This window comes from Cervus canadensis, chromosome 5, assembly GCF_019320065.1.
Source record: "Cervus canadensis isolate Bull #8, Minnesota chromosome 5, ASM1932006v1, whole genome shotgun sequence".
In the NCBI taxonomy this organism is placed as follows: Eukaryota; Metazoa; Chordata; class Mammalia; order Artiodactyla; family Cervidae; genus Cervus; species Cervus canadensis.
Window position 1 is genome coordinate 45,293,387 of NC_057390.1, and position 24,736 is coordinate 45,318,122.

At 41.2% G+C, this 24,736-nt stretch overlaps 1 protein-coding gene across 4 annotated transcripts in view; it reads left to right on the top strand.

The window, feature by feature from the left end:
- Nucleotides 1–19,031, top strand: part of KDM3A (lysine demethylase 3A) — a 54,742-nt gene extending 35,711 nt beyond the window's left edge. For all 4 annotated transcript variants that reach the window (XM_043468749.1, XM_043468747.1, XM_043468751.1 and 1 more), the window contains exons 15-26: nucleotides 448–575; nucleotides 1,937–2,132; nucleotides 3,379–3,551; nucleotides 3,998–4,234; nucleotides 6,275–6,446; nucleotides 11,223–11,310; nucleotides 12,150–12,280; nucleotides 15,496–15,615; nucleotides 15,700–15,839; nucleotides 17,054–17,230; nucleotides 17,311–17,445; nucleotides 18,316–19,031. In XM_043468749.1, coding sequence (XP_043324684.1) covers nucleotides 448–575; nucleotides 1,937–2,132; nucleotides 3,379–3,551; nucleotides 3,998–4,234; nucleotides 6,275–6,446; nucleotides 11,223–11,310; nucleotides 12,150–12,280; nucleotides 15,496–15,615; nucleotides 15,700–15,839; nucleotides 17,054–17,230; nucleotides 17,311–17,445; nucleotides 18,316–18,396 — 1,778 coding nt within the window. In that variant the 3' untranslated portion in view covers nucleotides 18,397–19,031. The remainder of the gene's footprint in view (nucleotides 1–447; nucleotides 576–1,936; nucleotides 2,133–3,378; nucleotides 3,552–3,997; nucleotides 4,235–6,274; nucleotides 6,447–11,222; nucleotides 11,311–12,149; nucleotides 12,281–15,495; nucleotides 15,616–15,699; nucleotides 15,840–17,053; nucleotides 17,231–17,310; nucleotides 17,446–18,315) is intronic.
- The last annotated feature ends 5,705 nt before the right edge of the window (nucleotides 19,032–24,736 follow it).

Genomic DNA, 24,736 nt, shown 5'->3' on the forward strand with positions numbered 1-24,736 from the left:
GTTTTTGATTAAGGCTTCGTAAATAGTTCTTTAAAAGGAAAAAAAATGGTGCATTTAGGGGAAAGCATACTTAGGATGAAAAGGAGGGAGTGTGAGCACCCTAAAATGCATGCTAAGTCACTTCAGTCCTATCTGACTCTTTGCAACCCCATGGACTGTAGCCTGCCAGGCTCCTGTGTCCATGGGATTCTCTAGGCAAGAATACTGGAGTGGGTTGCCATGCCCTCCTCCAGGGGATCTTCCCAACCCAGGGATCGAACCCGCGTATCTTCTGTCTCCTGCATTGGCACGTGGGTTCTTTAGCTCTAGCGCCACCTGGGAAGCCCACCCTAAAATAAGTGCTGCTAAAACAAGTTATCTTGTTAGAAATACCAGCTTCTGCTTTGTAATGTTGAGGTTGAAAGTACCTATTTCTTGTTCAGATGTTTGCCTGTGCCCTTTTTTTAGCCCTCTATGATGTTGGAGACATTGTTCATTCTGTAAGAGCAAAATGGGGAATAAAAGCAAATTGTCCCTGTTCAAACAGGCAGTTCAAACTCTTTTCAAAACCAGCCTCAAAGGAAGACATAAAACAGGTATTACTGTTTATGCTGGATTCAACCATCCTTGTTAATTGTTGTCTGTCTGTTTTCAATAACCTGAGGATTTCTGTAGTATATTAGAAAGGAACATGGGGAGAGCTGTCAGTGGAAAGAAATGGTTCACTGTTTCATGTGGCACTTTATAGACCCATTCTCAAGTTTTACATTATTTTTGTGGACTTTATTTGTAGTCTCTTTTAAGTAGGATTTTAATTTTCATTCCTTGAAAAAGAAAAACCTTTTCTGTTACAGTCTACTTAATAAATTGCTTTCAAATTTGTATAGGTTTTTAAACTTACCATTGTTTTACACAGTTAAAATTTTTCAGATAAACTTAACATTTTTTAATTACTAAATATATTTTACCTGTAATAAATATATAAAGAGTTGAAGGAAATAATAACTGAAATGATCCTTGCTGTATCTCTCACTCAATGTAAAATATGTGTACATTTCCTTGGTGCTCACAGGCCTCTTTATGGTTGACATTTCCTTCACGTCTGTCATCACATCTACCCCCCTTACTCTTCCTCACCCCAGTAATCATTAGCCCACTTTATTTTTAGTAATCAGAAATTACTTTACATTTTCATGAAGCTGTGGTGTGGAAGGCAGCATTGGTAGAAGAGTTTTGATCTTTGGAGTCAGAACTGAATTTGAATTCTTTTTCTGCCACTTTCTAGTTGCATAACTCTGGCTCAGATGAACTGATGTATGTGTGCTTTAGCTTCCTCATCAGTAATAAAGGAATAATAATGCCAGTAAAATAAGTGGGGTACTCTGTCTGTGCAGTTTGTTTGTCGTTTTTATTGTTATTCGTGTTCAGTTCATGTTTTGAGTTCTTGTTAGGGCTCTTCATCACTTTTTAAAGCTTCCTACACTACACTAAATCAAAAGAGCATGTCCTTTTTCTGCATTTTCCCACTTCTTCTGAATTCACAGCTGTATTTCCTACCCTGCCTCATTTACTTGTTCAGTCACTGGTTTCTGAGTGCCTACTCATGACACTGGGTGATGGGAACAAACTGGGCATTTTAAAGAAACACAGTGGATGGAGTGATAGGAATATGAATGAATATGAGATGCTGCTACAATGGTGGAGGCGTATCTTGCTGTATTTACATCCTTCACGTCTTATACTTTCTGTAGTAATACTTAAAAGTTAAAAAATTAAAATCTCTTCTACACAGTTTGCTCTATTATTGCAAGATTACTGCAGCTGTGATGATTTCCAGGGCTATTGGGTGGTTTTGTTGCAGATATTTCTCTCTTACTGGTGAGCAGTTAGGGGAGAAGATAAGAAGAAGATGCAGTTTTCCAGCCTGTGTCAAGTTCTCCTTTTATACTCAACACAGACTTCCTTAACTGGAGAAAAAGCGACTCTCGGTACCATGCTCCAGCAGAATCCCTCAGGGTTGGAGCCAGTGACTGTGGGTGGGGAGGCCGCTTCCAAACCGGCCAGCAGTGTGAAGCCCGCCTGTCCAGCCAGCACGTCTCCTTTGAACTGGCTAGCAGACCTGACCAGTGGCAATGTCAACAAGGAGAACAAGGGTGAGTGTTTCCTGCCTTCCAGAACTTTGGCCTGTTCCAAGAGGGACTTGGCAACCTCAGTTACTGGGAGAACAGAGTGGTGAGAAGTAGTGTGGAGGGTTAGGGGTTCCCTGTAGTCACCTGAGACCTGACACAGTTGCAGGCCCAGAAAGAGCTTTCGCTGCTGATAGAAGTCATTGTTGAGCTTCTGTTTGGCAGGAGTAGGGTGGGCTGAGACTTGTTAGTTTCAATAGTAATTTTTGCCTTTCTATCTCTACCCTGTATATATTTCCTATTCTGTCTAAATGGGAACACTCTGTCTTCAACTTTATTTTTCTCATCCGTGCTGTTGTCTCAGGATGCTTGATTATAGTATAAAGAGCATGGGCTTGGAAATCAGGTATTTAGAATTTAGGTGATTCTGCTGTTTTACAAGAAAGAAAAATTGCAGATCCATTTCTTTCACGCAGAGATATTAAACATCTCAGTGAATAGAATTCAGCATAATAAATAAAGGACTTATATGGGGTGACCCAGCAGGGCTTGAGAAATGCAACTGCAGTTTTAACATTAAAAAAGTGGGAAAAAGTCATGTGAGGAGATATAGAAAAAGAGTAAAATTCAAAACCTGCCTATAATTAAAACAAAAACACTTAGGAACAGAAGGGAATATCCTTAATCTAATGAGTTTCTATGATAAAATTGACAGCAAACATGTTAAATTATTACTGAATTTTTTATTCAGTTGAATAATTTTTAAACCATTCCCTCTGTGTTCAGGCATGAGACGAGGATTCCTGTCTTCAGTCTTTCATTAAACATGGTACTGGAAGTCCTGGCTATTGCAGTGAAGTGAACAAAAAGATGTTAGGATTGGAAAGAAAGAGATAAAACTGTTGATATTTGTGAACAATCTAATTATGCATGTGAAATTCTAAGAGAATCTGTATTTATAAATACTATCAAGGTTGATAGTTACAATGTTATTTACAAAAATCAGTTGTATTTTACATACAGGAACAAATAAAAACTACAGTTTACCATAGTATCACTTTGGGTATTGAATGTTTTTATATATATATATACTATATGTGTGTGTATATATATATGTAATAGCAGTTGGAAATCCTTATCAAAATCAATAATATCATTAGTATTTATCCTCTTAAGTTTCCTGGTTCCATAGTAATTCTGTTAATAGAAGACTAGTAAGGGCTCTGCCTTTCAGAACACTTTTTCATCTAGATGTTTTTGGTTTCCTTTTTAGAAAAGCAACCAGCGATGCCAATTTTAAAGAATGAAATCAAATGCCTTCCGCCGCTCCCCCCCTTGAGCAAATCCAGCACAGTCCTCCACACCTTTAACAGCACAATTTTGACACCTGTAAGCAACAACAATTCGGGTTTCCTCCGAAATCTCTTGAATTCCTCTACAGGAAAGGTATGTATTTATCTTACTGTTTATGCTCTTCACCACCCTGCCCCCTCCCCCCCCCCAATAAAGATGAACAGAGTCAGAGTAGAAGAGAGTAGAGAAACTAAAATAGAAAGTAGAAAGAAGGATGTGAGTCCATTGCTTTCTTCTTCATGGGTACAGAGGCTGTATCATTGGCAGATGGGCTTCACAGCTTCTAATTCTTGGCTGATAGGCTTTTGAGTATACTGATGGGCTGATTCTAATTCTTGGCTGATGGGTACACTTTTTTGTGTACCACTTCTGAGAGTTGTGATGTCAGGTAGAGGAAGAAGACTTAACCTCTGTGAGAGTCCTGGCCTGGGTTCTTCCCTGAGTGTGTAACATGTACTCATCCTACTGTTATAGAAATATAGGGTTTATTGATGGTAGGGAATGACATGTTTAAGACTTATGTTCTTTTTCAAATTCAGACAGAAAATGGACTCAAGAATACACCAAAAATCCTTGATGACATCTTTGCCTCTTTGGTACAAAATAAGACCTGCTCTGATTTATCAAAGAGGCCCCAAGGACTGACCATCAAGCCCAGCATTCTGGGCTTTGACACTCCCCACTACTGGCTGTGTGATAACCGTCTGCTTTGCCTGCAAGATCCCAACAACAAGAGCAACTGGAATGTGTTCAGGGAGTGCTGGAAACAAGGGCAGGTAAGGGGCCTCTTGCCCGGTCCCAGCACAGCCCCTTCCCAGTGCCTTTGGTAGACTTCTGACACCCTCACCCCACAGCCCCTCCCCTCCCCCCTTCCTGGATTTTAAGTGCTGTATACTTTCTCTCTTTTTTTCTGTACTATACTGTTTAGGGTGAATACAATCAGAATGTGGCTGAGTCTTTCTTTTTACCACAAACTTTCCTGGGCTGTATTCTCTGATGAGGTTTTTGTTTGGATTGCTTCTAACCAGTCATCTTTGGATCTTTTATTTTTTTATTTTATTGTTTTTGACTGTGATGGGTCTTCATTGCTGCACATAGGTTTTCTCTCATTGCAGAGGTGGGGGCTACTCTTTGATGTTGTGTGCAGGCTTCTCATTGCGGTGGCTTCTCTTGTTGCAGAGCACAGGCTTCAGTATTGTAGTGCTCGGGCTCAGTAGTCGTGGCACACAGGCTTTACTGCTCCACAGCATGTGGGATCTTCTCAGACCAGGGATTGAACCCATGTCCTCTGCATTGCATGGCGGATTCTTAAGCACTGGACCACAGGGAAGCCCTGTCTTTGGATTTTTGATGAGTGCTTTCTGGGCTCAGTGATTCTTATGTGGTAAATGTCAATTGGAGAATTGGGTGTATGACTGAGGCTGGTGAAGTTTGGGGGATTAGACAAAATAGGATAAAAATCAGGCGTCCCTCTTCCATGAATTATAACCTTGTACTGAAGACAATTTTAGGTGGCCCTGAGCCATGTAGTGTCAGCCTGGAACTGGTGTGTAGTCTCCCAGGCCGGAGCTTGCTTTAAAGGGCAGTGATGTTCCATCTTAAGTTTTGGTTGATAGTTTAGGTGATGCTTGGCTTTGTGGACCTGCTTCTTCGCTTTCTTCTGTTGGTTTATGTTTTCTGGATTTCTGTCTTCTCTTCCGGGCCAAACAGAATCCTCGCTAAAGGGATAGTTTGCTCTTGGACAAGGCCAGGACTTGGGAATTGCCAAATAGAAAAATGTATCTATTTAACAACAAAAAAAATTTTTTTCAGTCCTGTTTACTAACAAGATTTTCTCATGACAGACTGGATACAGTCCACTGAAATGTTTTGTTTGGATTATGTAATGACTTGCTTGATTTTTTGTTTGTTTTAGGTAACTTTTATTGGAGTACAGTTGCTTTCCATTGTTGTGTTAGTTTTTACTGTACTAACACAGAGTGAATCAGCTATAATGCTCCCGTTTTAGTGTCTTAGTCATGTTCAGCTCTTTGCGACCCCATGGACTGTAGCCCGCCAGGCTCCTCTGTCCATAGGATTTGTCAGTCAAGGATACTGGAGTGGGTTGCTGTTTCCTTTTCCAGGGGATCTTCCCTACCCAGGGATCAAACCCAGATCTCCTGCATGGCAGACAGATCCTTTGCCGCTGAGTCATGGGGATAGCCATATAAATATATCCCCCATTTTTTTGATTTCCTTCCCATTTAGGTCATCACAGAGCACTGAAAAGGGTTCTTTGAGCTGTACAGTAGGTCTTGTTTGGTTTTTTTAGGATTACATAATGGTTTTTAAAAGTTGAACTTGTTGCTAATATTTTAGTCAGGCTATTTCACATGAAATTGAGGACTTCTGGCCTATCTTGGGTAACCAAAAGACTGGGCGATCTCAGGGTCATGTTCCTGGCTGGTTAACAAGAGGCTGCAGGCCAGTGGCAACACCCCCCTCCAACAGGGCACTCTTGCTGCCTTTGTCTCTCCTGCATGTCCCTTGCCCTGAGCCGTGGCGTTGGTGTTCTGTGAATCATGGGATCTGAGTCAGAAGGTGTGATCCTTCCTTTTCAAAGCTTGCTAGTTAATTTGAGAGCAAGGGTTGTGTGTAGCAGGTAAGCGAAGACATGAAATGCTGTGGGAACACAGAGGACTATGATGTCATTTTGGGAGCTGAGCCTAAGGACCAGCCGCAGAGAAAAAATCAGCAGCTGTTTGAGGAGGGGTGGCCTCAGGAGAGGGGACAGGGCTGGGGGAATTCAAACCGAAGTCTTCATTCTCCTCTCCTAGCCAGTGATGGTGTCAGGAGTGCACCATAAGCTGAACACTGAACTCTGGAAACCGGAGTCCTTCAGGAGGGAGTTTGGAAACCAGGAAGTTGACCTCGTTAACTGCAGAACCAATGAAATCATCACAGGAGCCACAGTAGGAGACTTCTGGGATGGCTTTGAAGATGTTCCGAGTATGTATTACAGACTCTTTAAGGGGCTGAGGGTGTGAAAAGGGCGGGGGTGGGTGGGCTCAGGAGCAGCAGGAGCCGACTGTCCTTCAGTGGGAGCAGCATTATTTTCTATGAGTCTGGAGTTTAAAATTCCTCTCTTACCTCCTCCTCCCTTTCTTTTTACAGATTCTGTGCATTTGAACAGAGGCAGATTCTCTTGGTATTTCCTTTGAGAGTGAGATTTTAGTCACCTCTTCTTCAGGTGACGCCCTGTCTGTCCTGTGACAGACGTGTGCCCAATGGCGAGGGGCGGGAAAAACAGAACCAGGGCTTGTGCCTCCAGGGTGGTGGTTTTATGTAGCTTTGCTATTTAACAAGAAGATTGTCAGTATGTTTAACACGACAAGCTGAGCTGAAAGTGCCAAAGAATGAATCCTTTTCACACAGCTGAGCCTGGTTACTGCCTCCTCACTTGGGCAAGGGGGACAATGGTGGTCAGGGGGCCGTGTTTCTGGTGCTGAGGCTGGCGCTTTATGTGACTGGCCAGTCAGTAACGTGTTTGTTTACAAGTGCTCTGTGAGCCCCAGCACGTGTCATCAGGCTCCCGCCCCCTCGAGAGGGTTTGGCCAGTTCATTCTGTAGACTCTCAATTCAAATTTGCTCTTTTTTCGTTCTCATTCTTTTAAGGCATACCTTTACCTTGTAATCTCTTGCTTCCTTTTCGCCTGTTACTCACATTTACAGGTTATGGCCCACACTTTGAACAGACTTTATTACCAGGTATAGCTGACTTTTAAGTAGAGTGGGATGGGGGTTTCCACACATGAAGGTTAAGGTGGAGTTTCAGACGTTAGATGTTTAGCTGGGAATCAAAGTCTATGAAATGAAAGAGGAGGCAGGTGCAGTGTAGAGTTAGTGAAGCCTTGGCACACCTGCCAGGGAGCTCTGGAGCAAGTGTTGCCCCTCATGGTCTCAGACTGGGCTAAAGTGAGGAAGAGTTAGGGCCTGTATCCCCTCACCTCCCTCAGGCCCTGGGAAGGGCAAGACCTGGCAGGGCAGCTCTCTGCAGCTGAGGCTGACCACAAAGCTGTGAGGGCAGCAGGTTCTTTGAAAGGGGATCTTGTTGTCATTCAGTTCCTCAGTCATGTCCGACTTTTGTGACCCCATGGACTGCAGCATGCCAGGCCCCTCTGTCTTCTTTTGTCTTCCCTGAGTTTTCTCAAACTCATGTCCATTGAGTCAGTGATGCTGTCCAACCGTCTCATCCTCTGTTGCCCCCTTCTCCTCCTGCCCTCCATCTTTCCCAGTATTAGGGTTTTTTCCAGTGAGTTGACTCTTCACATCAGGTGGCCAAAGTATTAGAGCTTCAGTATCAGTCTTTCCAGTGAATATTCAGGGTTGGTCTCCTTTAGGATTGACTGGTTTGATCTTGCAGTCCAAGGGACTCTCAAGAGTCTTCTCCCAACACCACAGTTCAAAAGCATCAATTCTTTGGTGCTCGACTTTCTTTATGGTCCAACTCTTACATTCCTGTATGACTACTTGAGAAACCATAGCTTTGCCTAGAGGGACCTTTGTCGGCAAAAGGGGATATAGAGGCACACATACCACAGTGTGCATTCCAGTTAGGCCTGGGTTCAGATCCTGACTCTTGATATGTACTTGCTGTGTATGTGAAGTTGCTAATTTCATTTTTCTAGGGCTCACACTTCCTCATGCCTGCAGATGGTTAAGGTGCCCCAAAGTCCATGGCAGCCTGCCTTTTCCATATTGATCATTCTTCTGCCCAGACCCCAGCACACCACCCACACTGAAATGTCACTGATGTTCGGAGCAAACACTGTACCCTGTATTTTCCTGTGTTTGTTGTGCACTATTTAAGTTAGATTATGAGAAAGTACTTGGTTGACCATCAAACACTTGTATACAGACATTAGTCCTCAAGAATATAGGGTTTGAAGTCAAGCCTGGGTTCCAGTTTCAGTTCTTACTGCTTAATAATGGATGACCTCAGTCATCTTTCAGTCAATTGATCTCAGTCAATTTCCTCGTCCAAAAGTAGGAATATTACGTAGTGCCAGGAGTCACTGGGATATTGGATTGAGTTGTAAGAACTAAATAGTTTTAAAACACTTAGCAGAGACTAGAACACAGTAAGAGGTGTGAAATAATAGTTATCATTGCTGTTAATCATAATGAGTCATGGCTATAAATCATAATTTCAGCCTATCTTTTTCAGTTAAAGGTTCTTGGTTCCTTGACATGACCTGCAATGGTTAATTGTCTATTACAGGAAAATAGTCTGACTAAACCCTCTATGTATCATCCAGAAGATGGGGTGGGGGCGGGGTTGGAGGGTGGTTGAGTGGGCCCACTGTCTCCGGACGGAACATCAGGTTGCTTCAGTCTCTCTGAGCAAAAGAAGTCATTTCTATTTCATGCTGGCCTCAGAAAATGGGGGTTTCTAGACATCTGTGACCTTTGATTGTTAAAGTGCTGTGCTGTTTGTTATTTGGGAAGCTGCTTGCTTCTTCTGGAATACTGTATAGGAGGAGACCGGATCTATCAAAACACTACCTATGTAACATGGACAAAAGGGAGCAGCTGAAATCTCAAAGAAGCAGTTTGAGACAGGGCTCTCAAAGAGAATTCAGAGAAGACAGGGCTCTAATACAAATTAGTCAGTGATCTTTATTTTACTTCCTTGCTGGGTGTAATGGATTTCTTGACACTGAATAAATAAAATGGATGGTAATTTGCAGGATGTGAATGTTAAAAGTTAATATTTGTATATCAAAAGAAGAGAGGTGAAAGGTAAAGGAGAAAAGGAAAGATATATCCATCTGAATGCAGAGTTCCAAAGACTAGCAAGGAGACATAAGAAAGCCTTCCTAAGTGATCACTGCAAAGAAATAGAGGAAAATAATAGAATGGGAAAGACTGGAGATCACCAAGAAAATTAGCGATACCAAGAAAACATTTCATGCAAAGATGGGCATAATAAAGGACAGAATGGAGCAGAAGCAGAAGATACTAAGAAGAGGTGGCAAGGATACACAGAAGTACTCTACAAAAAAGATCTTAATGACCCAGAAAACCACGATGGAGTGATCACTCACCAAGAGCCAGATATCCTGGAGTGCGAAGTCAAGTAGGCCTTAGGAAGTATCACTATGAACAAAGCTAGTGGAGTTGATGAAATTCCAGCTGAGCCATTTCAAATCCTAAAAGATGATGCTGTGAAAGTGCTACACTCAATATGCCAGCAAATTTGGAAAACTCAGCAGTGGCCACAGGACTGGAAAAGGTCAGTTTTCATCCCAATCCCAAAGAAAGGCAATCCCAAAGAATGTTCAAACAACTGCACAATTGCACTCCTCTCACACACAAAGTAATGCTCAAAATTCTCCAAGCCAGGCTTCAACAGTACGTGAACCAAGAACTTCCAGATGTTCAAGCCAGTTTTATAAAAGGCAGAGGAACCAGAGATCAAATTGCCAACATCTGTTGGATCATAGAAAAAGCAAGAAAATTACAGAAAAACATCTACTTTATTGACTACGCTAAAGCCTTTGTGTGGATCACAACAAACTGTGGAAAATTCTTAAAGAGATGGGAATACCAGACCATCTTATCTGCCTCGTGAGAAATCTGTATACAGGTCAAGACCAACAGTTAAAACCAGACATCGAACAACAGACTGGTTCCAAATTGGCAAAGGAATACGTCAAGGCTGTATATTGTCATCCTGCTTATTTAACTTATATGCAGAGTACATCATGAGAAATGCTGGACTGGATGAAACACAAGCTGGAGTCAAGGTTGCTGGGAGAAATATCAATAACCTCAGATATGCAGATGACACCACCCTTATGGTAGAAAGCAAAGAGGAACTAAAGAGCCTCTTGATGAAAGGGGAGGAATAAAAAGAAAAAGACCTCTTGGTGAAAGAGGAGAGTGAAAAACCTGGCTTAAATCTCAACATTCAAAAAACTAAGATCATGGCATCTGGTCCCATCACTTCATGGCAAATAGATGGGGAAACAATGGAAAGAGTGACAGACTTTATTTTCTTGGGATCCAAAATCACTGTAGATGGTGACTGTGGCCTTGAAATTATGACACTTGCTCCTTGGAAGAAAAGCTATGTCCAACCTAGACATTGTATTAAAAAGCAGAGATAATACTTTGCTGACAAAGGTTCATATAATCAAAGCTATGGTTTCTCCAGTAGTCATGTATAGATGTGAAAACCAGACCATAAAGAAGGCTAAGTGCCTCGGAATTGATGGTTTTGAACTGTTCAGATGGCGTTGGAAAAGACTCTTGAGAGTCCCTTGGACTACAAGAGATCAAACCAGTCAATCTTAAAAGAAATCAGTCCTGAATATTCATTAGAAAGACTGATGCTGAAACTCCAATATTTCGGCCACCTGATGCGAAAAGCCGACTCATTAGAAAAGACCCTGATGCTGGGAAAGATTGAAGGCAGGAGGACAAGGGGACAACAGAGGATGAGATGGTGAATGGCATCACCAACTCAATGGACATAAGTTTGAGCAAGCTCTGGGAGTTGGTGATGGACAGGGAAGCCTGACATGCTGCAGTCCATGATGTCGCAAAGAGGCAGACACGACTGAGCAACTGAACTGAACAAAATGTGTCAGGTTAAAGATTTTGCAGAGACAAATACACTTTATTTGTATTGTTAGGGCATAAAGTGCTAATTTGCCATTGATTTTGATCTATTTCCGAGTTATGAATAGTAACAATTCAGTAATTCTGGTTACCTTTCAGACCGCTTGAAAAATGAAAAAGAGCCAATGGTGTTGAAACTTAAGGACTGGCCACCAGGAGAAGATTTTAGAGATATGATGCCCTCCAGGTACGATTATGGGGAGGGGAAAGAGATGGTCCCTTTCTTGAGAGATGATGATCCTGGTGAGATGAAGAAGTTACTGACTTTTAAATCTGGCTCACTAATGAAAATCATCTATGTTTCCCTGTGGTGCTCCACCAGAGAAGAGGCTGACTCAGGCATGCATGCACTCATTTGTAGGCAGGAGTGAGATCAGGCATGTTAGGGTTGGGTAGAATATAGTGACATTGCTTAGACAAGAGAGCGGAATGGCTCGATCCGTTTTCCTGATTTGCGCTTGAACCTTGAATCCTCAGAACTAAGGAATAATATATTCCTTAGTGTTACTTCCTGTCAGGAAGTTTTTGCTCAAATCTTTTGTCTGCAGTGTTCTAGATTATTTTGATATATCTGTGTGCTGTAGGAGAGAAAGAATACTTTGCTTATAAGCACTGCAATTCTAACCTTAAATGTTTTTTTCATTTATATTGAAGTACAGTTGAATTACAATGTTGTGTTATTCTACTATACAGAAAAGTGATTCAATTATATGTATGTGTATATATACACCCATTCTTTTTCATAATCTTTTTCATTGTGGTTTATCATAGGATATTAAATATAGTTCCCTGTGCTATACAGAAGGACCTTGTTATTTATCTATTCTATATTTACCAGTTTGTATCTGCTAATCCCAAACTCCCAATTCAACTCTCTCCCACCCACCTCTGCCTTGGCAACAACCAGTCTGTCTGTGTCTCTGATTCTGTTTCATAGATAGGTTCATTTGTGTCATATATAGATTCCACATATACGTGATTAGAAATGCAAGCTTATTTTGCAAATTCATTGTCTTCTTGTTCTAGATTTGATGATCTGATGGCCAACATTCCACTGCCTGAGTACACAAGGAGGGACGGCAAACTCAACTTGGCCTCACGGCTGCCAAACTACTTTGTTAGGCCAGATCTGGGTCCCAAGATGTATAATGCTTATGGTAAGAAAGAAATGGCCCAACTTGAAAAGATTATTAACAGAAGTAAAACACGTTAAAATATTTGTAACATTGGTTTTGGGGGAGGGAGAGAAGATGTCTGTAATCCTACCCCTTAACATAGCAGTGGTCTTCATTATTGCTTATTTCCTTTCATTCCTTGGCCACGTGTATGTATATTTCCCTTTCTTAATTGCAGTTGTAGGGCATATGCAATTTTTTAATAAAAATTTTCCCTTACACTTCATATTATATAGGAATATTTTTACATATTGCTCAGTGGTTTTTAGTGTGATCAGTTTTGGTGGTTGCATTTGATGGTACATCATTTAATGAATGTCAGTTTATTCATTGTTTTAATGTTGCTGGACATTTAGGTCAGTCTGCTGGAATTTCAGCTGTTTTAACATCAGCTGCACTTAAATACAGTGTTCTGTGCTGGTGGGTAGTATTCAGTTATTTAAGTTAGTATTAAACATACTCTTTGAATTTGTATTTCATTGTTATTCCTTCCTCACGTAATCTCAACTCCAGTGTCTCAGACTCAAGGGTGGCAGACCAGAGTCTTTGGCATCTTTGCCATGTTTTCCAGACACCGTTGGGGGAGTGGGAGTGAGGGCTTGGACCTCAGCCCCCAATTCTTTTCTTATGGTGGAGTCTGCCCGGGAACCACCCGGAGTGAGGTCAGGGAACAGTCCCAGAGAGGCCTTTATTTTGGGGAGTTCCCACAGTCCAGGTGCCCAAGATAGTTCTGCCAGGGTGGGCTGAGAGGTGGTCTGGGGAGAGGACACCGCTGGCAGTAGCCCATTTCCGCTTACTCTTCAGGTCTCAGTTTAGAGAGCTCTGCCTGTGTTGGGGGGCAGCAGCCTTTTCTGCAGCTGTGCTACCTTCCCCTGAGCCTTCCAAAGCAGCTGGATGGCTGGATTGCAGGGTGTGTTCTGTTTACAGTGAGAATTTACAACAAATTTACATGAACGGAAGCATTTTTCTACTAAAGCAAATGGTGTACAAATCATGTTACATCATGATTATCCAGGTCTAATAGAAATTAGAAAGCTGTATAAGGTAGAAGTGGTTACCTGAGATGTTTTTAATATAATGAGTCTATTTATTTGGTTTAAATAGCTTGATAGAGGTCTTTTCCTCCTAGATACCAATTGATAGATGGCATTGTCACTCTATAATAGCTTTTCCTATCAAAATTGTTCCATTCAGAGTAACCAGTTAGGGGTGGAAAAATGTGTTCATTTTCAAACACCTTCAACCTTATGATAAACCTCATTAATGAGCAGTCATTTTTCAAAAGTTGGGTGACTGAGCAGTGACTTCTCCGTGAGACAAAGTAGAGTGAAAGGCTCTTTGGAAAGATCATAAGTCAACCTCTCTCCAGCTCCACCACCACCAGCAGTTTTACAAATAGGAACCAGGACTTGAGGATGATAGAGGGGACACTGACCTAACTAGGAGACCCAAGGGGCGTCTAGTAACAGGTCTGGGACTAGGTCTTAAGTCTCCTAATTTCCAGGCTTGAACCAGTCTCCAGCCCCAGTGGTCTGTCACGTAGCAGCCCCTACTATGTCTGCTTATGTTCTTTGCTTGAAAGTCCATGGCGTGTTTTGTTTCAGGATTTTCTATTTTATGGGAATCCTTTCTCTGGGACCATTGTTTTTGGTTCCTCTGGCCAAACCAGCAAGCAGCTTCGGATATCGCTCTGAGACGTGTTCACCTTTCCTCACTCCAAACTTCATTTAATTCAGTTGCCACCTATCACATTGCTTTTTTTTTCCTCAAATTATACTTGTTTACTTTTTACTATAGAAAATTAAATGCACTGAAAACCTGAATCTAGGACAGTGACTTCCCATGTACTCGTCTCCCAAGTTACAACCACTCTCAGATTTTTTTCCCATAGTTGTTTCCTTATTTCCTGTCTTCATACTTTTTCCTTTACTCTTTGAAAGAAAATCTCATACATCCTATGATTTTGTCCAATATTTAATGCTTTACTCACTCCTAGGGCTGGCATTTCAGCAAACTGGAAAGAAGGGAAACTAGCTGAGCCCCAGGGCCATGATCCCAGGTTGAAATGATAAGGTGTTGGCTGCTCCTAAACCACAGGCCCCTGTGAACCAGAGAGAAATTCCTTGGCCTCCAAACAAGACAGGGCTTAAGTTGCAGGGCCTGGCAGGTTAGAAAACAGCCTTATCCTGAGCCATGCTTGGCTCTGTGCCCAGTCAAGAAGCAGTGTCCTCATGTCAGGATGGGGATCCAAGGTAACCGCCGGGCTTGACAAGCCTCAAGGTGAATGCTGAGCAAATGGGCCTTCTCCTGAGGGAAGAGGTTAGTCTCTGTTATGAGCACCAGCATGGACCTCATGCTTTGGCTCGTGGGTGCGTGCTAAGTCGCTTCAGTCACTTCTGACTCTGTGTGACGCCATGGACTGTAGCCCGCCAGGCTCCTCTGATCATGGGATTCTCCAGGCAAGAATACTGAAGTGACTTGCCATGTCCTCCTCCAGGGGATCTTCCCAACCCAGGGATCGAACCTATGACTCTTTATGTCTCCAGCATCGGCAGGTGGCTTCTTTCCCACTAGCGCCACCTGGGAATCCCCTGCTCTGGTTTAACCTTTTCCATAGTTGAGGGATCCAAGTGTGACTGAGTACATAGTCATTTGAGGTCCTAGTTTTCTGTGTTTGGGGCAGGGGTAGAGAGGTGTTCTGTTAGACTCCCCATCTTATGTCTTACCCCAGAGTCCTTGGCTGTGACAACCAAAGCTTGAAAGCTTGAGCTCGCCTGGTTGAGCAGACATCCTTTTGGCAAATCCCAGCCTCAGTAGTCCACTTTACCATCCGAGTCCTACTTTCTAGTGTTGACTTTCTTTTGCCAGCATATTGGCTTATTTTTAAAAAGCCCTTTTGTCCTTTTTTTTTTTTTTAATTTCATCCATATTTTATTTAAATTTCATCCAGATTTTCAGGTATTTTGCCTATCACCAGAAACTAATATTAGGACTTACTTTTTTATTCTTACAAAAGTAAACATTTAATATTTATTCAAAGTTGAAAGGATAAAATAACTTAATATTGAATATTGTTCTATTACTCTTCCTTGCTTAGAAAGGTAGATTTTAAAGTTTGTGGCCAAGTATTCCAGGGAGTGGGAAAGACTATGGCAGCCTGTGCGGTTTCAGTAAATTTCAGGCTTTTCTGCCTGCAGGATTAATTACTCCAGAAGATCGGAAATATGGAACAACAAATCTTCACCTAGATGTATCTGATGCAGCTAATGTCATGGTCTATGTGGGAATTCCCAAAGGACAGTGTGACCAAGAAGAAGGTAGGGTCCTAAGCATAAAAAAAGTGGGGCTTACTCTCTGAGCTGGAACATACGCAGTCTGATATTTGCCTTTTCTTGCTCCAGAAGTCCTTAAAACCATCCAAGATGGAGATTCTGATGAACTCACAATAAAGCGATTTATTGAAGGAAAAGAGAAGCCAGGAGCTCTCTGGCACATATATGCTGCTAAGGACACAGAGAAGATACGAGAATTTCTTAAAAAGGTGTGCTCCTTACCCTATGGCATGTGAAGAGAGAAGCATGCAGAACGGCAGTATTATTAATTACTACATGTCTAGACCTCACTGGGTCACTGACGAATAATCAACCTCAAACTTTAAACCTGTGCATCTCAGATTGGGTAGGCTAAAGCTGGTTTCTAAGGATCATTGGTTTCTAGATGATTAGGCTCACATCTTTGAAAAGGGGGGAACTTGTTTTGTTTGTCATGTCTGTGTTTTATGTTCCAGTGAATTTGAAGGGTTTTGTGCTCTGCCTTTACCTTCATGGTAGTTCCTCTGATCATCACATAGTATCTGTTTTTACAGCCCTAAAAACCTAAGCCCTTCAGAAACCCATGTATCATTTCTTCACCTGTGATAGCTGTCTTCCAAGTTACTCAGGTCTCTGTTGTCTTTGTCCACCCTACTGGTGGCCATCAACTTATGAAGGGTCATGGGAGAGGTATACTGGGACTTTGACGATCCCAAGATTCCAGTAGTTAGGTTATTTGGCAAGGGTTCTGTGTGGAACCCTTTGTTTTAGACACAGATGGGCATGTTCAGTTTTTAACCTGTTCGCCACTGAGGCTGCTAGTTTTAGCGTAGATATTTATGGCCAGTACTCTTCATTTGTTCATGAGGAATGGATATTCATGGTAGCCTGATGCCAAGTAAGATCCTTAACCAGTGTTTCCTTCAGTCAAGATGTCTTTTGCTAAGGATAACTTGGTTCTTCAGAGGACCTGCTGGTCACCATGTTGTTCCTTTGATAGGGTCACCCTGAGTCTGTGCTGCCCAATACTGGTCTAGAATAAACAGGTTTCATCTGTAGCCATCTTTGGGACTATTTCATAACTCAAATTGTTAAGTGAATTAGAGGTTTTTAAGAACTGCAGGGCAATAAATCTACTTATAAGGAGCTCGAGTCTATTTACATTCAAAAGTCTAGGCCAAAATATTGTCCAGACACAGTATTTACAAAATAATGCAGACTGCCAGTCATGGTTTATAGGAAATGACGAACCCACATTTTCTTTCAGTCTCCTCTTGGTTCGTTCAGTTATTGTCTTTGAGTACTATTTTCTTTTTCTGCCAGCCAGGGCTTATGTTGAAGAAGGCCTGACGTTTACTGACCGTCCACATTGTTCAGGGGGCCAAATGCCCTCCTGGAGCCCTAGCACGTAACTCAGTTTCATAACCTTTGGAATGTATTCTAGGTGTCAGAGGAGCAAGGTCAAGAAAACCCCGCCGACCACGATCCTATTCATGATCAGAGCTGGTATTTAGACCGATCATTGAGGAAGCGTTTGCAACAAGAGTATGGAGTTCAAGGCTGGGCTATTGTGCAGTTTCTTGGAGATGTGGTATTTATCCCAGCAGGAGCGCCACATCAGGCAAGAACCATGACTGGACTCTTTATTCTCCATCCACTGCTGATGGGGCTTGTGTTACGATGTGTCTTCTTGTTTTCCAGGTTCATAACTTATATAGCTGTATCAAGGTGGCTGAAGATTTTGTTTCTCCAGAACATGTTAAGCACTGCTTCTGGCTTACTCAGGAATTCCGCTATCTGTCACAGACTCATACAAACCACGAAGATAAATTACAGGTAAAAATAGCTGTGATCCCGGGCATTCTCTGACTCTGGCTTCATGGCCCTTTATCAGTGAATGTCCATCCATACCAAGCTGTAGAACAAGGAGCATATGATTGAAGCCCTCCACAGGGCCCAGTTCAAATTCCCTGGCCGCGAGAAGATCCATCCACATCTCCAAAAAGTGGGGATTTACTAAGTTTAATGCGGATGAATTTGAAAACATGGTTGCAGAAAAAGCAGCTCATCCCAGATCACTGTGGAGTCAAATACATCCTTAATCATGGGCCCCTGGACAAATGGCGGGCCCTGCACTCAGGAGAACCTTGGTGCTGTCCCCTCCTTACTCATGCCCACCAATAAATCCTCATTTCCTGTCAACAAAAAACATAGTCCATGAACTTGGCCATATCACACTAGGTAACAGTGAGTTGAAGAACTGGCTGGTTCTACTACCTACTTAGGCAAAGGAGGAATAAACCAGAAGGGAATCTCACTTTGGTTTAGAGGCTTGCAGTAGTGAATTATCTAAAACATGTGATTTCATTTAGAAAACTAGGGACATATATAAACCCTGAAAAAGAGAGCTGTACCCTGGGACTTGCTTTTCTCTGCACTCAGTGAGGGCAGGGCCACATAGGATCAAAGCCTCTGGAAGGGGGAGAATGAGCTTTTCAGTTCTTCAAAGGAGGCGTGGGTTTAAAATGTGTATAAAAGCCTCAAGGATCTTAGGGACCTTTCAAGTATTATTAATGTTTCATATTGAATTTTGAGTCTTAAGTTCCGAGAGCATGGTAATGAACTTGGTAGGGGGAAAGTTTATTCTCAGTTGACAGATTTTAAAGTTAATGGTAAACTGACCATATTTTCTCTCATTTCAATCAGGTGAAGAATGTTATCTACCATGCAGTAAAAGATGCGGTGGCTATGCTGAAAGCCAGTGAATCCAGTTTTGGCAAACCCTGAGGGTCCCAGAGGAGCCTTACCCCTGCACATTGGAAGTGAATTACTGGCAGCTGTTCAAACTCTTCAGGCAGGATTCCTGTGGACTTTGAGACTCATGTTACCTCATCTTCTTTTTTAAACTGTACCCACCTGGTAAGGGGGTACTCTGTCTAATGTATATTTCTAGTGTTTACAGACACTAAATGTGTATATGTAGTAACTATTTACAGAACATGCATCCTTTAAAACTGTGACTTCTCACCTAGTGCAGAGCTTCTACCCAACTGTAAAAACAGAACCCCTTCTCAGTTCTGGAACAACATCTGCAGTTACTCCCCAGCTGTGTGGTTGGACAGTTTAGTCAAATGGATTATAACTCTTAGGAACCACCACACAGTTGATTTGGGTTGTGTTTTGTTGTGTCTGTCTGAGTACCCTCTCCCCCAGCCCTTAGGGTTCAGAAGAACAGTGGAGGAAGCGACCACCAACAGTGCAGTTCTTATACTGTATTGCATTAGGAATGGCATTATATAGCAGAAGTCAACTACTGTACAATTCTTGGGGTTAACCATCTTTAGTTAAATGGAGTTTTAATTTAAATTGAAGCTTTGCTAATTTTAAGTGTTAAGCATTTTGCATTAAAGTATTCATATAATGTTTTGACTCAGTTTATTGGCATTATTCTCTGGTGGCAGAGTCAACACACACTTCATCAATGTTAACAAGTGTAAGAGTTTACGCCAGGAAGTTGTCTTAAAAGCCCAGAAATTCAATGCTATAGTGATTTCTGAGTGGGTATTACAGTGCTCACATGGAAACAAGTTCCTCCCCAGCCAACTGGAAACTCCTGTCACATTTTTGTAAAGAAACACTGCTGATTAACTAACTTTAGAAATGAGAATTAACCGAAAAACCAAATGGTGACTAGCTAAATGATTCTAAAAAGTTAAGAGGTCAAAATACTTTGTCTCTCTTTTGACCCTTTATAATTCAAGAGTTTACAAAAGAAAGTGAAATTATTAGAAGTTTTAAAACTTTAGTATCAAAAATAATCATATCTATGAAGAAAGGAAATTCATAAAGAAGCCAGTTTTGTCTACCTTGTTGATTCTCCTAGACAGCTCTAGCTATACTGAAATGAATTAAATTGAAATCAAATAACATAGACAAGGCCTGGAGCCTGGGTTTTTACCTATGAGCTCAGAGTGGTAAATCAAAGATGCATACCTAATGCCAACCCACCTCAAGCCAAAATCTTTAATGGATGAACTTTCAAAAACAAAGTTTTCTGAAAAGAGTAAATGGAAATATCTATTAGTGGGAAACATCTTCCCTGGGAATGTCTTACGAGAAGCTCCTTTATACAGTTTTGGATCTAGAATTGGCACTGTTGATTAGAAATCTCCAATAGCCAAAAGAAGATGAAAAGTTTAATTTTCTACTGAAGAAGTCACCATCAAGCCAGACCTCAAAGGAATCCCAGAGATAGTTCCAAGGACTTATTACTCATAATTAGATGTGTTGTGCCCACAAATATAAAAATTGAAAGCTCCCATGAGCAAGAGTGAATGCAAACCGGCAAACTGCTATATTAAACCTGCAATGTTTGTAGATTCTGGAATGATCCAGTACTTTATATTCTGAAACGTTTAGTATGCATGAAGAAATGGGTGTATGGGATATGATAAAAGAATGAGATTGCCAGAAATGACCAGATTGGGAAAGAAGATGAATAGAATTTACAGAAATGAGACACGATGATTAAAATTAGAAATTCAGCACATGAGTTAAGGAGCAGAAAAAAGTTCTTTTACAAACCAAAAGATTGGTAAAAAGATACATCTTTGAGTAACAAGGAACTATAGAGAAATGTTTACTTACAAGCCGGACAGAGGGAAGTACAGGTTTGACAGTAAGTCAGAGAATCAAGAGATTGGTGAGGGACGGGATAAGTCTAGACACCTAAAAATTATTTCCCTTGTTCATTACTGACATTTTCAGATAAAAACCAGGATTTCTTAGGAAAGAAAATTAACCCACATCATGATGCAAGAAAAAATGGTACACAAGGGAAATTGTAAAATTCCTGGATAACCTTAAGCAATTTTAACAGTATTTTTGTCCTCTAAAAGTTAAACAGAATTAACGTATGATCCAACAACTCTACTCCTAGGTTTAAACTCAATCAAAAGCAAGGATTCAAGCAGATACTTGTACACTCATGTTCACAGCAGCATTATTCATAAGAGCCGAAAGTGGAAACAACCCAACAGGTGAACAGATAAGCAACGTGGCATTTATATACGGTGGGATATTTCCTGCTGCAACATGGACAAGTCTTGAAAATATGCTCAGTGAAATATGGCAGACACATAGAACGAGATACTGTATGATTCCACTCATATGAGGAACAGTCTTATTCCTAGAATAGAGCAGGAAGTAGAGTGATGGGTACTGGGGCTGAGAGGAAGGGGAAGTGGCAGTTACTGTGTAATGGGCACAGTTTCTGTTTGGGATGATGAAAAAATCCTGGGGATGGATAGTGGTGATGGTTGTCCAACATTGTGAATGTCCTTACTACCACTGAATTGTACACTTAAAAATGATTAAAATCATCAATTTTGTGTTATGTATGTTTAAACCAAAATAAAAATTAACTCCCAAGTAGGAAAAACCTTTGGAGTCGAATGAGAAAATGACATTCTTATTTTCAGTTGATGAAAAAGGTAGAAGGAACAAGTGGGCCTTTTCTAAGTACAGCTTTCCCCCACTATTTGAAAGGAGAGGTTTCCTGTGAAACCTTTCACAAGTGTAGAAGCAAGTACCTTAGGACACATCTTGCTAATGGACACACAAAATAAGTCGACATCAAGCACAGGTGCTCACAGACACAGCTCGTAGCTATGGTGCCCTGATGCTGAGTGTAGTTTTCTGTAAAGGAGCATGGCAATGGCACTTAAACGGCTCCGCGTGTATGCTGCCTCTGTACAGCTTGTTGCAAAACAAACGCTGAATGCTGTTTTCACATTTTGCCTTTTTTTTTTTGTAAAAGCAAAAAATCCTCTTCAGATTTCTTTGCATTAGCAAAACCAGGTACTAACGTAGGTATTTCATAAATGTGAAGTAGTGTAAAGCAAACTTTCAAAAAGGGGGGGATAGGGACTTCCTGGTGGTCCAGTGGTTAAGACTCTGCACTCCCAAGGCAGGGGGCTTGGATTTGATCCCTGGTCAGGTACCTGGATCCCCCAGGCCACAATAAGAGTTTGCAAGCTGCAACTGAAGATCCTGCATGTTGCAATTAAGACCTGGCACGGCCAACTAAATATTAAAAAATAATAATATGTTCTATGATGACTGTGGAAATAACTACAAAATCCTCAAATGTTGAAAAATTAAGCAACATACTTCCAAGTAAATCAATGACCAAGAAGAAATCAGAATGAAATTAGATAGTTGAAACAATAATAAAAACACAACCTTCAAAAATGAATTCAGTTTACATCAGTCCTTAGATGGGAATTTACAGTTTAAATGTATTTATAGTAATATTTCTAAAATGTGTAGTAGAAGCATTTCATCAGTGAAAACATGCAGTTGATTTTAACTATAGATTCAATTTTTTCAACAGATCTAAAACTTCAGATTTGATATATTTTTTGTATGTTTTATGTTAGCTCTGGCCCTGTATGACACTATATAATATATTCAGGTACATTCCCTCTACATTCACTTTTTTGAGAGCTTTAATTAGAAATGGATGTTGACAGCTACTTGTCACCCATATGATCTCAAGGGTAAACAACCAATACTCTTCAGTGTACTGTGTTGCTGGCATTTTTTTTTAATGTATCGTGGTTTGTGTTTTTGCATCCTGTGATGTCTAAAAAATGCCCATCTGCATCTGCTGCTTCTAGTGGGAAAAAGAAGAGGAAGGCAATTACTCTGAGATAAAATTCAGGATAATTGCCCAACACAAAGGCGGCAAGCAAGTCAGTAATGGTCACTGCACATGAGTTAGGAATTTCCATTGATGATTTCAACCGTCTTAAAGGTTAAGAAGTGAATCAGTGATGCAGTGAATAGCATCAATTAAACACACTGTCATCACAAAAGAGCTGATCTAATGATGATACTTAAAAGTTGTCACGTGCTATACCACTTAGCCAACTGATGCCCTCAGCAAAGGCAAGAAGGCTTTTTGATTCACTCTTTATACCCAAGTGTTTATAGCAACCTGTGGTAGGTTTCAGAGCTTCAAAGGGCATCATGATTTTCACAGTGTGAAATTCAGCAGTGAGGCAGCAAGTCCTGATGCTAAAAGGTGCTGATGATTTGAAGGAAAAGCTATATAGGATAATTGTGGGTGAGAAATATTCGCCAGAGACTTCCCTGGTGGTCCAGTAGTTCGGAATCCACATTGCAATGCAGGGTATGCAGGTTCAATCCCTGGTTGGGGAACTTACCCCACATCCCACAGAGCAACTAAGTCCACATGCCACAACTAGAGAGTCCCTGTGCTGCAACGAAAGATCTGTATGATGCAATGAAAATCCCATGTGCTGCAACTAAGACCCCATGCAGCCAAATAAGTAAATGTTTTTTTTAAAAAATTGCCAGAAGAAAAAGTTAATATTGATGAAATAAGCTTATTCTAGAACTGTATGTCAGGACATATATATATTCAAGAGTTCAATACAATGCCAGTATTCAAGGCATTCAGAGACCATTTAACACTGCTTTTGGGTGGAAATGTTACAGGGTTCAAATTAAAGTCTTTCCTAATGTACCACTTAAGGAACCCTGAAGCATTAAAAAATGTGAACAAGAATACACTTCCCATTATCACAATAAGAAAACTTGCAGTACCACTGTTTGAAGACTTTAAATAAAAAAAAAAACTATTTGTCACAGGCAAGAGAATATTGTAGGCAAAACAATATTCCATTCAAGCTGACCTTAGACAAACCTCCAGGGCATCCACATCATATTTGTGACATGTATCCTGATGTAAATGTTGTGTATTTGCCTCTCAACATGGCCACACTCCAAATGTTAACCATCATTGCAACATGGGAAGAAGTCACACACCAATGGCATTTGGAAGAAAGTTTTGAATACATACAGGAATGCATTCAAAGGCTTTTGACCAAGGTTCTGTTGCCAATACAGTAACAAGATAGAAGTGCTTGGGAAGCAGCAAGAATTGGACTTTGATAAAGAGGGTATTCATGAACTTCTCGGCATTGAGGCTGAAGAGCCTTCCAATGAAGAGCTGATTGAACTGGAGAAAGAAAGGAGTTGAGGTGAGGAAGAAGTAGTTTATCTGAGACACCAAGAGTTCACAGCAAAGAAGCTTAGCAGAGGTGTTTGCTACTGTCACCAGTGGTGTACAGATGTTAGAAATAGTTGTTAATTATAAGAGACTGGCAAGACCTGGCAGGTAGGTACAGGAAGCTCTTGCTTGCCATAGAGAAGAAAAACTGCAAAGCTAGTTATCTTCCTGAAGATACTTCCTGTATTTACTAAACCAAGGGTCTGTGCCCCAGTTCCTCCTTCCAGCTATTCTCAAGCCTCATCAGAAGAGAAAGATTGATGACACTGTAGCTATAGCATCATCATCCAGCAATTAACTTTAATTTAGTGCTTTGAACATTCCTCAGAACCCGTGTGCTTTCAGCTGTGAGCACTAGCTGCATGAGTAGCCATGCAGCCACTCTGGTTTTCACTTTCAGTACAGTCTTCAGTAAGTTACATAAGATACCCGATGATTGCTCAGTTGCTCAGTTGTTTCCTATTCCTTGCAACCCCATGGACTGCAGCATGCCGGGCTTCCCTGTCCTTCACTCTCTCTCAGAGTTTGCTCAAACTCATGTCCATTGAGTCAATGATGCCATCCAACCATCTCATCCTCTGTTGTCCCTTCTCCTACTGCCCTCAATCTTTCCCAGCATCAGGGTCTTTCCAGTGAGTTGGCTGTCACATCAGGTGAACAAAGTATTGGCGCTTCAGCTTCAACATCACTCCTTCCAATGAATATTCAGGACTGACTGGTTTAGGATTGACTGGTTTGATCTCTTTGCTGTCCAGTGGACTCTCAAGAGTCTTCTCCAGCACCACAGTTCAAAAGCATCAACTTTTCAGTCTGAGCCTTCAATACTTATAAAATAGGCTTAGGTTAGATGATTTTTTTTTTCATTTATTTTTATTAGTTGGAGGCTAATTACTTTACATTATTCTTTTTTTTTTTGTCATACATTGATATGAATCAGCCATAGATTTACACATATTCCCCATCCCGATCCCCCCTCCCACCTCCCTCTCCACCCAATTCCTCTGGGTCTTCCCAGTGCACCAGGCCCGA